We start from the raw sequence: 17777 nt of genomic DNA, 5'->3' as shown, positions 1-17777 counted from the left end.
GTCATGTTCTCTATATAGATCCTGCGTTTTTGTTATGAAGTAGTGGATTGTATGGTTTACACTGTTGTGTATGATCTGATTCCTTATAAACCATAAGTTATCCATAGTTAATGTAGAGAAAAGCTAAAAGTTATGAGCTTCAGAAGCAGGGATCTGTAATTTGTCTGGTGTGTTTATGACAATATTGATCCAATTCCTGATTCTAGCTTGCTTGAAACAAGTTATATCAAGTGGCCATGGGGCGTTTCTCCACAAAATTCTAGAGAAAGTACAATTGAGGAAAAGGTGATCTAGATTTTCATTCTCCATGTGATAAAGAGGACAAAGCACCTGATCTTCTGTTAATGGAAGATATTGACTGAGAGAAAGTTTAGTGGGAAGGATTTCATTATAAACTTTCCATAGGAAAAGTTTCAAACGATTCTGCAATTTAACAGCCCATAATTTCTTCCATAGGACATCAGGTATGCTTATATTTGTGTTGAGAACTAAAGCTGCATAAGCAGACTTTACGCTGTAATTACTTGAAGAGTGATGTTTCCATTTGGGCAAATCCATGATATTATCCCATTTATTATCTCTGTGATGAGGTTCTTGACGTAAAATGCTAGATTAACCCATGAGTTGCCCTTTCAATTTTAGTACTATTCATTAATTTTTTTTCTTTTTATTTAGTGATTTAGAAAAGAGTAATTCTATATATAACCGTAAAGTGCATAAACGCTGCGTAATCGTTTTGAAAAATAATGGAGTTTATTATTAAAAAATTAATTTTTTTAATGTGAGTTATGTTTTATTCACTTTTTTCAAAGCGATTATGTGACGGTTGTACAATTCACAGTTATAAATATCTTTTTTCTTAAGAAAATGACTATTAGTGAAGTTGTGTATTTTTTTTCGTAATAATTAAGGATGTTAAAAAAAATATTTTTAAAAATATCAAAAAACAAAAAAATTTCAAAAAAATTTCAACTAGCGGGCGGCCGCTGACAGCGTCCTTAATTTCCAATATTACGATATCGACATAATAATATTAAAACTAGCTTCGATTCACACGTACGTACAGTTCGTATCATTTATAACAAAATTTCACGAATCTTTTATATAATTCAGTTTTAAGATAAGAATTATTGTTATAAAGTAATTTATAGAAATAATATTAATTTACAAAAATATTCTCAATTAAAAACATATTAAATAAAAAATTCTACATGTATCCTTTGTTTCTGTTTGGTTTTACAGATAATCTCATCACATCTAATCGCATCTCAACATTCAAACACAAATAGTTTTTTATTTCAAATATTAACTTTTCAACTTTTTTATCTAATCATTACAATTTTCTCAAATTTTCAAACAAAATACAAAAAATAATTCAACTTTTCAAATTTTAAAACAAAAATAATATTTAAAATAATATTATAACAATATTAATTTAACTTTATAATATTTTTATTCAATTTTTTCTCTCTCCTTTTTCAAAATCTCATAAAACATCTTAATTCAAACTATTTTACTACTATTTACAAATTATCTCATTATTATTCATAAATTTTTCATCTCATCTCATATCACTTATATAACAACGAGGCCTTAGTACTTTTCTTTAAAGGGTGCTTGTAGTGTGCTGCCCAGCTTTGACCACTAGGCGTGTTCAATAACACAACTTGCACATTTTAATTTTTTTCACATTTTTTAAACATCTTTAAGTATTTTTAAAAAATACATTAATACACTAAAAGTCATTTCTTTAACCATTAAATAAATAAATAAAAACTTTTACTATTCAAAATGAGAAACAAACTCATGGTCGTACTATCATTTTCCTTCTTTAAAAACTTCGCCAAACCGCTAGCTGTCTCAAATAAATCACCAGTCGGCTGATTATTGTCTTTTTTTTTTTTTTTTTAACTTTTACATTATATGTCCTAAATTTTCAATTGTAAAATTTTAAGATTCGAGTTTTGCAAAATTTGAGACCTCTATCTAATTTTCAGTTAATTTCTTGACGTATGTATGTAACAATATAATAAAAAATCAAAATTAATACAATCTTTAAAAAAAATAAAAAAGAAGAAGAAGAAATTACCCTCCACGACCACTTAACTATCGGCCTGCAAGTTTTCTTAATGAGAAAATCTTATAACCAGCCCATTTGGTTATCTCAAAAAACCAGACCTCCAATTAGAATGCGACATGTTAGCATGTTAGCACCATTACCATGCATCCACTACACTCGAACAGCACACTCCATTCCCCCTAAACCCCTTTCTTCCCATTCGAACCCACACCTGACGGCACCCCACTCATCCCCGACGACAGAAAACCGACAGCTGCCTCTTGAAGGAGCTCGCACTCGACAGCACCCACTCATCCCTGAAGCAAGAAATCACATTTTCATTGGCGGGTAAAATGTGTATATTTTGAACTTTTCATGCTTAACAGAACTTGTATTGGAGTTCTTGTATTGGAGTTAGATCTTATTTCGAAGTGATTATAATCCGGGCTATGGAAATTATCTTGGCATGTGGATTGATTACTCATCTAACTCCACGAATACCAACCGTGTGTAAAAACGTCTCAAAGGCCCTTGGGCCACTGCTCATTACCTATCATTGGTGCATCTCACCCCATTATTTTTTATGACCAGGATGACATGTTTTTTAGTTAAATGTGATCATGGTAGTATTCTATTAGTTAGAAATCTTTAATTGGCTTAGACTTGTTAAAACAAAAAGGGTTAGAAATCAGACCAGAGAAAAGCTTCATATGCTCCCTTAAAGCGTGTTGAAGTATAGCTTAAACCTTGGATTTGTTAGAAAATTCAATGAATGAGAATATAGAACATGGGAGGAGAATATAGACACTGCTAACATTGAACACCTCCTGCATATTTATAGGGTGCGGGTGAACTGCTTTTGACATATTGGAACCCAGTGAGAGTACTACTACTGGACTTTGTTTTTGCTTATCTGTTCTGTCATTATACCTCACCACTTCGTGATGGGTATTTATATCATTATTCCTTTCGGTCTTGGGTTTATTCACTTGCATATGAGCATGTGAAGACTGTGATCAAGTTGGTCAATTTTGGAAATCAAATATCAGAGGGTAACAGAAGCGATGTGGAAATTCTTGATCAGTTTGCAATTGAACTATGAGCCTTTGGTAGAGCGTGGAGTTGTGCAGTGGGGAAGCTGGTTGCTGGTTTCGGTGCAGTGGGCTACACAATTTATCCTCTTTCTATTTTCGATCTCCTGTGTTTTGGTCTATGGTGTTCATTCCACAATTACTTTCGGATTGGAGGGCTGGTTTTCTTATAAAACCAGATGGGCTGTTTAGAAGCGTTTCCATATATATATATATATATATATATATATATATATATATATAAAGGAGCAGGCTAGGAAATATACTTTAGGGCTAGCTTAATATCACAATGTCCAAATTGACTTCTTGAGATTTTCATCAAGATGGTGACGTCCTATATATATAAGAACCCAACATGCTAATATAAACAAAATGGTGCATCTCATATTAATATTCTCTCCCAGGCTTAGTTTACAATTAATAATATAATATGTAGGACTGTCTGATGCTAGATATACGTATTACGTATCCAATTAATAATATGTGTGGGTAATATATATTTTAATATATATTTTTTATTGAATCTTATTGAATCTAACACGTCAATATAAAATACTGTGAAATGTGAAGTTAGTTTAAATACTCATTTATTTCATAAGCTTAAATAGATTAGAAAGAAATTAATTCAATTTTAACCATTTAATAATTTGATATCAATATTTGATTTTTTGTATACCATCTTTCAGGAAATCCATATAAAATAATTTTTTTTTTTTTTTGGATTGCACAATCATTAATAATCGACCTTAACATGATGATAAAGGAGATGGAAGAAGAAAAATAATCCCGAACCAAAAGGGTGTTTAATTTAAATACGATGTTGAGATCCATACTATTGTCCTTTTGTATATCATGTATTAATATAGTGCATGCAGTTAAGGTGGACAAGGAGATTGGAAGCGCATATAATAAATACAGACCGTCTCTGATCTTACTTCGAGAATGACGCCCCAAGACATTATATATTATTAATCGAATGCAGTATTCCAGGCATTGATTCCAGGCAGTATTCAGGAACAAGAGTACTACTACTGTCATGACTTCGACCTATAAATAGACCCTTTCCATGCTACATTTTCCTTACCAATTAGTTGAAGATAGATCAAGCTCTATACTCGTAATTAAAACCCATCTACCTTAAGAGTCAAAAGGCCTTCCTACTTTCAATCATCTAGCCAGCATATCATGGGTGTAATCACTTATACAGACGACTTAACTTCCCCAATCCCTCCATCCAGATTGTTCAAAGCCTTGGTCCTTGATTCTCACAACCTCATTCCAAAACTCATGCCACAAGCTGTCAAGAGCATTGATTTCATTCAAGGCAATGGAGGGCCTGGCAGCATCAGACAGGTCAATTTCGCTGAAGGTATTAATTATTAAGCAAGCTAGCTGGCAAATATATAATATTACTCATGTATTCTTACAATTAAACATTAAACGCCTGAGAATTATTTCATTGAATTAAGGATAAGATGATGAATACTTTTGATGATGATGATGATGCAGGTAGCCCTATCAGCTCCATTAAGAATCGAATTGATGAGGTAAACGAAGAGAGCTACTACTACAAGTACACAGTGATCGAAGGTGATGCGTTGGCAGAGAAGCTGGAATTCATTGTTCATGAGGTCCAGTTTGAACCAACGCCAGAGGGCGGCAGTAAAAATAAGATGACAACAAACTACCATACCAAGGGTGACATTGTGTTCACGGAAGAGGAAATCAAGGCTGGTAAGGAAAAGGTCCTGGGCATGTACAAAGTTGCGGAAGCCTACTTGCTCCAAAACCCTGATGCCTATGCTTAATTGTCACTTTTATATTTTTCTTAAATGAGTATTGCTGATCGATCTTCAACAAGCAATCTCTTAAAGATATCTACCTCTGCTTGATGGTGTAGTTTATGCTTTTGTGCGTCTGTTTGTTGTTTGTAATGGCCTGCATATAGCCAGCTGCGTGATAATAATTCTGGCTTTTGTGCATCTGTCTGTAGTTTATGCTTTTGGGGAAAGGTGTTCATGTACTGTTTCTTTCTGCTTCTTCAAATAAAGACACTCTCATAAAACAAATAAGTCCGGCTTTGGTTTGTGTTGTTGTTTCGTGCTATATTCCTAAAGCATTTCTCTTCTACGAAATGTGTTAATAATTTCGGCCCCCTCTCGGTTTGTATCGTCTGATGGACTTTCATACTAGGCCATTTTGACTTCATTAATTATGGCCCATTTTTAATTCGTTGTGATAGCCAATCCCCTTAAAAAGAGCTAGCTGTATTTTACAAAGGAGAGGAGAAATACCAAGTCTACATAGAAATTTTATACTAAAAAAGTTTTACTTTATTTAATGATCACATTAAGAACTTGCTGATTTTATTTAATATAATACGTTAAATTCTATCTTATAATAAAAAAACTTTATTACCTGATAGATCACATTAAGATAGGTTAGTGTAAGCCATGCGTTTCTCTAAAAAATATCCATACAAATCTACAATTCAAAGTCAGTCGTGCTGGACAAGATGGACAAAATGAACAAGGCCATCTAATTCTCTCCGTGATAGACGTAACAAATTCACGTATTAAGTTTAGTTTCCCATATATAGTTGTAATACTAATAATCAATAGGCTATTAGAAAAGAGATTCTACAAGATAAATCTTTAAACTTATGTGGACGAAATTAAACTTTAAATCTAATAATCAATCGTTTGAAGAGAATTTGATGTTTTTTCTGAAATGCACTTTTTTACTTTTTTATATTAAAAAGTACTTTAATATGCGTCAACCAAGCAACCCAATTTTATTATTAAAGTACTTTTAAGGCTATTTAAATACTTTTTAAACCTCTTAGTGCAACCCCAAATAGGCCTATTCATCCGAGCCAAGTTTTTTCCCGATTCGATCCGAAACCCGAATAACCGGGTTCTGGTTACTAGTTCTAACTCAGAACAAATCCAGGCCAGTACCCGCATAAAAAAACCTCGGTTTACCCGATCCAGATATCGAGTTTATAATCCGGAACCCTTTTTTTTTTTTTGGTTTGAATGCTTTGATGTTCCTTTTTTTTGTTTTGTTCATTTCTAGCAACTAAATGGATAGAAACTCAAAAGGAAAATGCATGTTATATCTAATGAATTATCCATTTTATGATTTTTTTTACTCTCTTCTCCACGTGACTTTTTATTGGTGGTCAAGGAATATGTAGGCTTTGATTTAAAAAAATTAAATAAATAGAGTTTGAATGATGCATCAAAATGTTTTTCATGAAAAAAAAATCATAACATGTAGACTTTGATTTAAAAAAAAAAAAAAAAAAAGTGGGTGCAACCCGGAACCTGGGTTCCGAGTTTTTAAAAACCAGTTTCAATCCGAGTTCCAGCTTGAGTTTGACCCGAGCTAACCCGGTACTGGTTACAGCCCGATTTTGAAACTTGGGTTCCAGTCTAAGTATACTTGAGTTTTCGGGCTGAAACCCAGATGAACAGTACTAACCCCAAACATACCCCAAGTATTAGCTCAAAAACCAAAGAATTGGATTATCCATGTTTTGTAAGTATTTTATACATGATGTTGACATTCAAATATTAAAACAAATTAATGGTATATACAAATTTTATATTTATTTTTTATTAAAATTGATGAACTTGTCTATTCCATCCTATATCCCTAGATAAGTTATAAGTCTCAATGGCCATGCACTTACTATTTTTAATGACATAGATTTTGCCATGTGAGTGAGATATTCGACTAAAATATATATATCAATAGTTTTGTCTTGTTTGGTGTTAAAGTGTTTAAGAAATCTTCAATAACACCTTGTTCAAATGCATCAATTGTTTTATCAAAATTGTAATATCACGCCATCTCACCAGGAAATTTTTCAATGAACGTTTATTTCATCAACTGATTGATTCTTTGGTGTTAATACGGCTCAATTTGTCATTTGAATCAAATTATCTGAGTAATTACAAAGATATCCAAAAACAGCATCTAATAAAGATTTAAAGATTCAACATCACTACTGTAAGAAAGAAGAATTTCTTTGGGAAGTTTGACCTTCTCATCAATAGTAATTGGTGCAGTACCATTGCCAACTTCAATTAAGTAATATGAGAAATCAAGATCTAATCTTACTCTCATATTTTCTATTAATTTGATTTTCTTCAAAATAGGGCATAAACAAGAAGAAGCTAAACTTAAATCAATTTATTGTTCTCTTGTGCTTTTGCGAATTACAGGTAATACTTAACGAAAATCTCCACCAACGACAACAACTTTTCCACCAAATGGAAAATCTTTATCATTTATATCTCGTAACATTATATCAAATACTTCTATAAATTTTTTTTGTGGACATATGTATTTTGTATCATATAATTAATTTCGCAAGACATAGTAGTTTAGCAAGGCCTCCTTGTTTGGTGACATTACATGTGCTATTTTTGTCAAATTTTATAGAATCTTAAAGTGTGAATGTGTTGTTCGACCTCTAAGTAAAATTGATGCAGCAATACCAGATGATGGAGTTGCAAGTGCTATTATGTGTTTTGATCTAATTTGAGCAAGAAGTGATTTATATAGAAACATTTTCCCTGTGCCAGCAGGGCCATCAATGAAAAATGTGGCTGATTCATTTGAGAGTAAAGTTTGGAGAATTAAATTGTATGCATCTTTCTGTTTAGGATTGAGATATTTTGATGCAAAAAGATCTTCTGGAATTGTAACAGTAAATTCATCATCATCGAGAAATATATCAATGAGAATAAAATGATACATATTTATGTTATTTCTCATCGATTCAAGTATTAAATAGATGTTTTGTAAGACCATTTTTTTTTTTTTGTAGTTGATGGTGTTGCATTTGGTAATTGAAAATCAACAGACATTTCCTTTTCAAATTTTTTCCAAAGTTGTTTTAGATTTGTAGGATTACAAAATACTAAAATTGTTGCAAAAAGATGCCTTAAACTACTTAGTATTTGGTACAGACAAGCTTCTTGTAAGCAATCTTGTAAACTACTATCTTTGTTCAATAAACCATATAAATTAGTTGCTTCACGATATGTTGGAACAACAACACCATTAACTATTTTCAAGTCTTGAAATGATATTGGCTCTCTGATGTGATTCAGTAATATTTGCAAGTAATATCCTTTACCTTCAAATGGATTTGCAGTAACAATTCAGCCTATAATGCTTTTCTTTTTTCTTAGAGTCCAAATTTTTTGCTGTTGATTCTAAACAAAATTTTTAGAAAATTTTCTATTTAATAATTTCCTTGCATTTTAATCAATTTGATTTCTTAAGAACAAATTCAGTTAGCATCAATTTTATTGACAAATTTGAATTTAAAACATTGTTTAAGTTTTCGTGTGCACGGAAAGCTATTAAATGTTGATATTCAAAATGAAGATATAGACTATAAACTAAAGGATACATTTCATTAAGTGTGAAACCATATATTCTTCATATAGTTTTAGGTAGACTAATCTATCTACTTGATTGAAATTGTTCGGTTTCATCGATTTGTCGATTATCTTGTAATTGTAGAACAAATTTCTACATTAATGTGGCAATTAAATTTTGAAACAAGATATGAATTATATGGTACAACCCTATGATTCTCTAAATCTTTTCCTCTAATTTTGATAATGAATCCATCATTAGAACGTTTATATAATGGGAAATAATCATTTTCAAGAGTTGTTTTAAATGTAAATTCTTGTGGATATTGATTTTTGCAAGTATCGTTTTTCTTCATACATATATTTGTTGGATTCATTATTCCACAAGGATCATGCATTATATATTTAACAACACTTTTATATAAATGTAAATTTTTTGTCTTTTCGGTTATTTTTACAGAAACAATTTCATCAAAAGATTCAGGGGTGTAAATTCTCCAATTATTTTGTAATATAATTAGGAAATGAATATGTGGTAAGCCTATTTTATGATGTTCAATTGTATAAACATATATTGTAACTTTACCAAAAAAAAATTCATTTGAATAAGTCATTTCTTAGATCTTCTAATTTTACTCTAAAGATGCGTGCAAGTAGATCAGGACGATTTTGAACATTTTCATGCGGATTCAATTCGTCTAAGATTTCTTTCCAAACTGGATTGCATGTTATAGTTAAGAAAATATTAGACTTTCCAAAACATTGAACTAATGACATTGCTTCTATATATCTTTTGCACATATATCTCAGACCTCCAGTAAAAGATGAAGTAAGATAATACACTTTCCAATGTTTGAGGCATCAGTTTCTCCAATTGAAATACTATGGACAATACCTTGATATACATCTGATCTAATTTCTTGTTGTTTCGATCAAAAATAATCTAATCTTGATGTTTCAGTCTTAACATACATATCAACTACAAATTGTAGCAACAAACGACCAGATAATAACAGAAATGATTTGCTCTGTTCTCTAATTTGTAATTTGAAACAATGGTATTTACAACACGAAACTGTTTGTTCTTTCTTTTTCTTCTTCAAGACTACAAAAATTATCAAAAAAAAAAAAAATAGAAATATCAAGTTATAAAATTTAAAAATAAGGAAGGTAAAAGAATAAAAGTTATTTTGACCTTTTTTTCGCTTTTAAATAGTTTGTCTGCATTATGTGATTGTTGGAGATGAGTTGATCTTGATGTTTGAGCATTTAATAATAATGTTGTTCCTTTTTTTACCTTTTCGATTCCTTGATGTCAACCCAAATCGCCGAAAGGAAATAATACTGGATATTAAAGTAGATTGTAACAACCAAAATAATATCGAACAATATGACTTCCACTTGTGTTGCTAAAGACCAAAATATTTTGACCTTTTTGTTCTGCAGAATTATCAGATTTAGTCCAAATAGCAGCAACTTGGGATATTGATGGAGTGTTATAAACACGTTGATCTAAACAAGTATCTGTCCTTGATGTAATGATAGATTTGTCGTTGAACTCTGAATGTGTAAATTCCCTTATTTCTTCTACATAAATTTCTATCGAACTTTACTCCAAATGATGTGAAAACGAACTTGTTATTGTTTGTGCGCACATATGTACAAAACATTTTGGATTCATTTGAACCAGAAGTGAACAACTGATAAAGTTGGTCAATAATGTAATTGAGAGCTAAGGATATTGTTCTATCAGCACAACATAAATTGTTTGGTTCGTGATGAAATCTTTTTGCTCTATAATATTTACACGACGGCACTAATGGTAGATAATCTGCCTCAACTTGTATAGTCCGTAGTATCTAACTAAAACGAACGAATTGTTCATCTAGTTTTTCTATGAGATAAAAGAAGAACGAATGAAATAGTAAATAAAGAAATTTAAACAGATTTTATACTTTTTGAATATGAAGTATTTGATAATAGAGTTATGAATGGATTGAAGAAGTTGTGAAATTTTAACTTACCTCGAACAAATTCTGATGTCATTTCAAGTATCATCCTCGTTAGATAGCATGCATCATTGTTGAGAATTTTTAGAGGAGTTGATATTCGAAGAAGACCCAATTTCTGATCTTGTACAGATAATTTCATTACTTTGTGAATCAGATGATAAACTATGCTCAAATTGTGCTCCTCTTTGAATTTTATGATCTCAAAGTATTTTGAACTATGCATATCCGTCTCTTCTTTTTTGGTGAATCTCCTTTTTTTTCTCCTCTGATTGAGCAATGTACCAATTTTCTTTTACTGAATTTTTTCCAAATTCTTCAAATTTTATTTATAAACAAAGTTAGATAAAAATTAAGAAAAGTGTTGTTATTGACACTTAAGTGTATTTATTCATCTAATTATGTCATCTTACCATTTGCCATGAAGTTATGGACGGTTAAAAATTTGGTGTCGATTGGGAGAATAATCTAACAAATAATTAAGAATGTATCAAATATATAATTATACATCGATATATATGAAAATATAATACATAAAGAATACTACAACCATTTATATGTAAACAATAGAGAACAAACATTTAAACTGGAAAAAATTCCTATAGAATATATTAAATGAACTAATAAAAGATTAATGACAATTAAAACATACAATAACGTTGTTACCAAACAAATAAAATACAAATTTTTCATATGAAAAATAAGAGAACGTATCAGAAAGTAGAGGATAAATAAAAGAATAGTAGAAGTAGAAGAAATTATCAACAAGCGGAATGAGGAGAAGTGAAATAGCAACAGAAGCACCAGATTTGTTAAAAAAAAAACACCTTATTAGAAGAAAAGAAGAAAATAATTGTATATCGATATTTCTAACATTAATGAAAGCAGAAAATAATATATAAATAATCACAAATAAAAGGAATAAAATGTTCTACAATATTATAACTTTTTTAAAGATTTATTTTTAGCAAAGTTTTATGAATAATTACTATTTATTTCAAAACAAATAAGAAAAAATCTTAGTTTAATTCACATATTGTCTATTTGTCACTTATAAAATAAATATGTAAGATCATAATTTAAAATTTAGAAACAATAGTCTGAATTTTTTAAACATTTTAATAATATGAATATTAAACTGAAAGCTCAAGGGAAAAAAAAACAGGCTCTTCAGAATTTTATTCAAGTTTTTTAACATTTACTTTTGTTATACAATTTTACGAAGACTTGATATTAAAAATTGCATGTAAAATAATTAGAAGCCAGAGTAATATAATACAAAATATTAAAATATAAAAAATAAATTCAATAATTTATTAAAATATAACAAATAATTTATTAACACTTAGTATTTTTTTATTTTATCATAGCTTATAACAAATAATTTATTAACACTTAGTATTTTTTTATTTTATCATAGCTTATTTAGATGATAAATTTTTAAAGCAATATTTATTTCTACAAAGAAAGGCAAAAATTTAACATCAAAAGTCAAATTCTCCCCAAATTTCAAAGAAGCCCAACCCCGCTTCTCTATGCGAAGTTGTTTATATAACATCATGACATCATAATTTAAAATTTTAAAACTACAATCTGAAGTTTCATGACTGCATAACTTGGAGAAATAGTTAATTTCATAAATTTAGAAGGGAAAAATTTTATTAACTTAATTTATGCACAAATTTTTCATAGACATTTTTTTAAACATTAATAAAACATATTCACTTTTTTATTTATAAATTTAACATTAATTACATTAATATAGTTAGAACTGAGAGCAATGTAATGTAAAATACTTAAATTTAACAAATAAATTCAATAATTTCACAGAATATAAACGAAAAAGAAACATGCCATTAAAGATTAATGTTTAATTTTTTAAGACTCCAGTATTTTTCATAAGAATTTTATTAACACTTAATATTTTTTAAGATAATTTATTTAGATAAGTGCAATTTTAAAGTAGTACTTTTGTGCAAAGTCCAAAATATAACATAAGAAGCCAACCACCCCGAATTTAACATCACAAAGGTCTAACCCTTGCGGTCTATATGACGCCGTTTATGGCAAACAAAAAAAACCCTTCCTATTTATTTTCTTCTTCTCCTTTCTCTCTGTCCGTTTCTCTTTTTCCGCTTCTCACAAACCTCAGTTGCCGACACCAACTTAAGAAACCCTACCCATTTATTCATTTCTTCTCCTTTCTCTCCGTCTCTTTCGGCTTCTCACAAAACCCCATCGTCGACCTAGCTTTCCCACGAAAGTCTCTCCCTTTCCCCACCTCATCTCCTATGATGTTATCACTTCTCTCTATGTAAAGCTACAGCCGCTCAAAGAAAGAAGAATTGCTAGCCTCTCCATCAATGAAGCGTCGTGTCTTCTCTCAGATCTCTACTTCGTGTCTGTAACACTGTGATTCTATAATGGACGATGATGTAGGTGAATGCAAGAAAAATAATAAGTTGCCTTGCTTCAAGGGTAGACTCCTCCAGAAAGTTTAGAGAGAGAGAGGGAAAAGAACAGTTAGAGAGAGAAAATAGGAATATTATAAAATCTGACATAACAAACCCGCACTAAGGCTATAGTGAAATAGGTACTAATGGAAAGGAAAGAATCCCAAAAACAACCCGATTGTTACTAATTATTAGATAAAAGACAATACTAGTGATGGGCTTGCAGGCCCATGAAACTAACCCATAAACAACTCAATATTAACTACGAACTAACATTCAAACGGGCTCTTTATTAAATCTTGGCCTTAGGCCCATACGACCAATTACCCTAACTAATTTCAGAACTCAACTTCCTTCTTGTCTAACTCTTTAGTTCTCATACTTCATCTTCCTCCATAGATTTCTTCACCTCAGGAACATCGTCTGATAAAGCCACCCCCTTTAGAGCACCTTGACCATAAGATTTGGGAATGAGAGCTTGATAGCTTCATACAGTTCTCATATCACATCATCTTTAGACATACCATGGCATTGCACCAAAATCTCAGTTTGAGGAAGATTCTTCACCTTGTGATCCCTTCAATCCAGCACCCTTTTTGGCTCAGGCTTGAGTAATATGTCGAAATCCATTGGAGGAATAGTTGGGATGGCCACGATCTGTCTCCCAAGCTTCTTCTTCAACTTAGAGAGGTGAAAAATAGGGTGAATGTCAGTGGTATCTGGCAGCTAGAATCTGTAACCTGAAAAGGCATGTGGAACGCGAGGCTAGCCTGAGGCCGCGGCGGTAAGCCATAGATGTCTGTCAGCACGCCTAAAGGCGTAAGTACACCCAATCTCCCACTTGAATAATTTGCTCTTTACGTTTTAGATCCGCATATTTTTTTCATTCGGTCTTGTGATCTCTGTAAATTCTACTTCAATAACTGAAACATCTGATCTCTAGCTCTTAGGTTTTCCTCCACAGTTTTGATTTTAGCTAGCCCAGGGGTGTAGTTCAACAGTCTAGGTGGGGAATAGCCATAAAATGCTTCAAATGGGGTTACATGGGTTAAGGAATTTTGACAGGTATTGTACTAGTACTTTGCTAAAGGAACCCAATAGGCCCAATCCTTAGGCCGATCTCCAGCAAAACACCTTAGATAATTCTCCAATATTTTATTTACTGCCTCTGATTGCCCATCCGTTTGAGGATGATAGGCAGTACTAAAGGCTAGCTCAACCCTTAAATCTTAAATAACTCCTGCCAGAAAAGGCTGATAAATGTGTTGTCTCTATCAGAAACGATTTATTGGGGCATTCCATGCAACTTCAAAATATTTTGAGTGAACAATTGGGCTACTGTTTTTGTAATGAAGGGATGGGCTAGGGGTGTAAAATGTGCATATTTCGTGAACTTGTCCACTACAACCCACACACAATTTTGCCCCTGGAATGAAGGTAAGCCCTCGATGAAGTCCATAATAATTTGTGACCATGGTTGTAAGGGAGTGCGTAGTGGCTGCAACAAACCACTAGGTTTGGACTAATTAGCTTTTACATTCTGGCAAATGTCACAATTCCTAATCATCTGTTTAACATCTGACTTCATACTTTACCAATGAAAATCCCTCTTGACCCTGTGTAAGGTTTTAACATAGCATGAATGACCCCCAATAGAACTAGTGTGCAGTAGATGTAAAAGCCTTTGCATGAATGCCTAATCTTTAGCAATCACTAACCTGTTTTTATAGAACAACAGCTCATTCCTCACTCCATAAGTGGAGGGTAAGTCTCCCTTTTGTAATCTCAGCAGTAAGTCTTGCACTTTCAGGCAATGTTTTGAATACCGTACCGGAAGCCGTACCAGTCAAGGCACTTGAACGAAATATTTCGGTACCGGTACCGTTTCGTGTACCGTTTCAGAATAGTCAATATATGAATAAATTATATATAAAAATTATATTCTAAAATAATAGTCTATATATGAATAAATTATATATAAATATATATATAAATTATAAATAGTCTAGTCTGAATTGTGGGTTAAAAAATAAGCTTGTAGTTTGAAAAAAAAAATTTGAAGGCCGAAATTGAGGCCGGCCGGTACGAAACGTGTAGGGTGCTGGGCAGGTACGGAAAATTTCGGCCGTACCGGTTGGTACGGTACGAAATCCAAAACAGTGCTTTCAGGTCTACATGATGCCCCTGTTTAATCTCCTCTAACCAATCTAAAGTTTGCAAAGAAATAGCATTTAGAACAATTTCTTCCTCAGTAGACTCCTCTTCTGACCTCTTGGATAATGCATCAGCCAATTTATTGTCCTTCCCCTTTATGTATTCTATTAATTAATCATAACCAAAGAATTTAGACACCCACTTATGTTGCATGGGGGTGCCTACCTTCTGCTTTAGCAAATATTTAAGACTTTGGTAATGGTCTCCACTTCTGCATTGTTATCACCAATGCATATAGCTCATTTTCATAAGTTGATAAAGCGAACACCCTTCCCATCATGATCCTTTTTCTTTCCTTTTTTTTCCCTTTTCTTTTTTTTTTTGCATAAGAACAACCCTTATAGCACTTTCCGATGCATCACTGCCTTCTTTAGGTTTTGGAATGCCTCTTTAGCTTCTTCACTCCACACAAACTGATTCTTTTTTAACAAGTGAGTAAGGGGCTACAAGACTGCCATAACCCTTAATAAACCTTCTATAATACCCCATGAGTCCAAGGAACCCTCTTAGAGACTTCAATGAGGTAGGAAATGACCAATCTTCTACTGCCTGCAGCTTGTCTGGGTCAGCCTTAACTTCGTCAGCTGAAATCACATGCCCCAAGTAAGCTATTTCTAAGGTGGCAAATATGCACTTTGACATTTTGACCAGCAAACCATGATGTCTCAACACCTCTAGAGGCACCCTCAGATGCTTTATGTGCTCCTGCAATGAGCTGTTGTACACGAGAATATTATAAAAAAAACACCAACAAAAACTTTCTCAAGTAAGGTTTAAACTTTGAAAGGTAGATGGTGCATTTGTTAATCTGAAAGGCATGACATGGAACTCATAGTGTCCTTTGTAAATCCTAAAAGTTGTCTTATGAATATCTTCAAACTTAACCCGGATTTGGTGGTAACTTGAGCATAGGTCCAGCTTAGAGAAAAATTTAGACCTATTGATCTCATTCACCAACTCCTCCACAACTAGAATTGGAAATTTATCTTTAACTGTCACACTGTTTAGGGCTCGGTAACCCACACACATTCTCCATATCCCATCCTCATTTCTCACAAGTAACGTCGGGGAGGAATAGGGGTTGGTACTAGGTCTTATTACCCCTAAGCTCAGTAACTCCTTTACAATTTTTTTCAATCTCATCTTTTTAGAAGTAAAGGTAAGGGTAAGGCTTCACTAAAACAAGCTTGATATTTGGGTAAAGGGTAATAACATGGTCTTGGATTTGAGGTAGGAGTAACCCTTTTGGTTCACCAAAAACTTCCTTATATTGATCAAGTAATTGTTGTACAGCTGTAGGAATACTCCCAGACAACCTTTCTTCTTTCGTTTCAACCATTTGTAATAACACACCCCTTTTTTCCAGTTTGTGATTCTTATTTAAATTTCCATTTTCAATTAAATTGGAAGGACAAAATCCTTGTAAACAAACTTTCTACTCCTAATGCTCGAATTGCATTGACAATTCCTTAAATTCCACAATATGGGTCCCAACTCACGTAGCCACTATACCCTTAACACCATATCACATCCCACCAGCACCAGTGCATAAGAATCTGTGGTGAAAGTATGACCCTGCATTTTAATTCTCATAGTAGCACATTTCCCTTCACAACCCACAAGTTCACCATTGGCCACCCTAACTCTTACCTTCTCCCTATGATTCACATTCAAACCCCCCATTTTTAGCTATTGGTGGGTGCTGCCAGTGTCAACTAGCACCACTATCTCTTGACTTCCCAACCGCCATTTAATTCTCATGGTTTTATGGCTTAAAGACCCAACAAGTGCATTAATGGAAATTTTAGGCTAGACTAGATTGGTGGTCAAATCTAGTATTTCATCACTTTCATTTTCCTCCACTGATAAGGGAACATCAACTAGCTCATCCTCTATCTCATCTATCAAAAATAGTTTATGCTGTTGGCACTTGTGACCTAGATTCCACTTGGAATCGTAGTAATAACATAGACCCTTATCACGCATCTCTTTCATTTGATGTGGTTTGATCTTTTGCATTGGGACAATAGCCTTATAACCAAATTTAACATTGTTATTTGTTGCTGTAAAGGGTAATTTTAGGATCCCAGTGTCAGTGTTATGAAATTTTCTATTGATTCCCACATTCTCCTCTTGAATTTGCAAGACTGTATGCTACCAACAAATTATTAGGATGGAACATCCTCATAGTTAACCTTATCTCATCCTTGACCCCACTAAGAAAACAGCTCAGTTTATACCCTTCCAACATCCCCTGAGTCTATTTGACAGTGACTCAAAATTTGACTTATATTATTCTATAGATCCGGTCTATTTTAGCCTCGTTAAGGCTTCCATGGGGTCATTGTATGAAGATGGCCCAAACCTTACCAATAAAGCCTTCATAAAACCTCTCCAATCCCTCAAATCCCCTAATTCCCCAAGATCCTGGAACCAAACTAGGGTTGACCCTCCATATGGAAAAAGGCTAGCTTCAGTTTATGTTGGGGTAGGGTATTATAGTATGAAAAAAAATAGTTTGTTTTATATATTCATCCATTCGGGTCATCACC

At 32.6% G+C, this 17777-nt stretch overlaps 1 protein-coding gene across 1 annotated transcript; it reads left to right on the top strand.

The window, feature by feature from the left end:
- The first annotated feature begins 4164 nt into the window (after nucleotides 1-4164).
- Nucleotides 4165-5233, top strand: LOC121234811 (major allergen Pru ar 1-like). Its single transcript, XM_041130924.1, has 2 exons — nucleotides 4165-4519; nucleotides 4660-5233. Exons 1-2 carry the CDS (start codon nucleotides 4336-4338, stop codon nucleotides 4956-4958), a joined length of 483 nt encoding a protein of 160 aa, XP_040986858.1. The 5' UTR covers nucleotides 4165-4335; the 3' UTR covers nucleotides 4959-5233.
- Nucleotides 5234-17777: the final 12544 nt, after the last annotated feature.

The sequence above is a fragment of the Juglans microcarpa x Juglans regia genome, chromosome 1D (genome assembly GCF_004785595.1).
Source record: "Juglans microcarpa x Juglans regia isolate MS1-56 chromosome 1D, Jm3101_v1.0, whole genome shotgun sequence".
NCBI classification, from domain to species: domain Eukaryota; kingdom Viridiplantae; phylum Streptophyta; class Magnoliopsida; order Fagales; family Juglandaceae; genus Juglans; species Juglans microcarpa x Juglans regia.
This window is presented reverse-complemented; position numbering and strand designations above follow the sequence as displayed.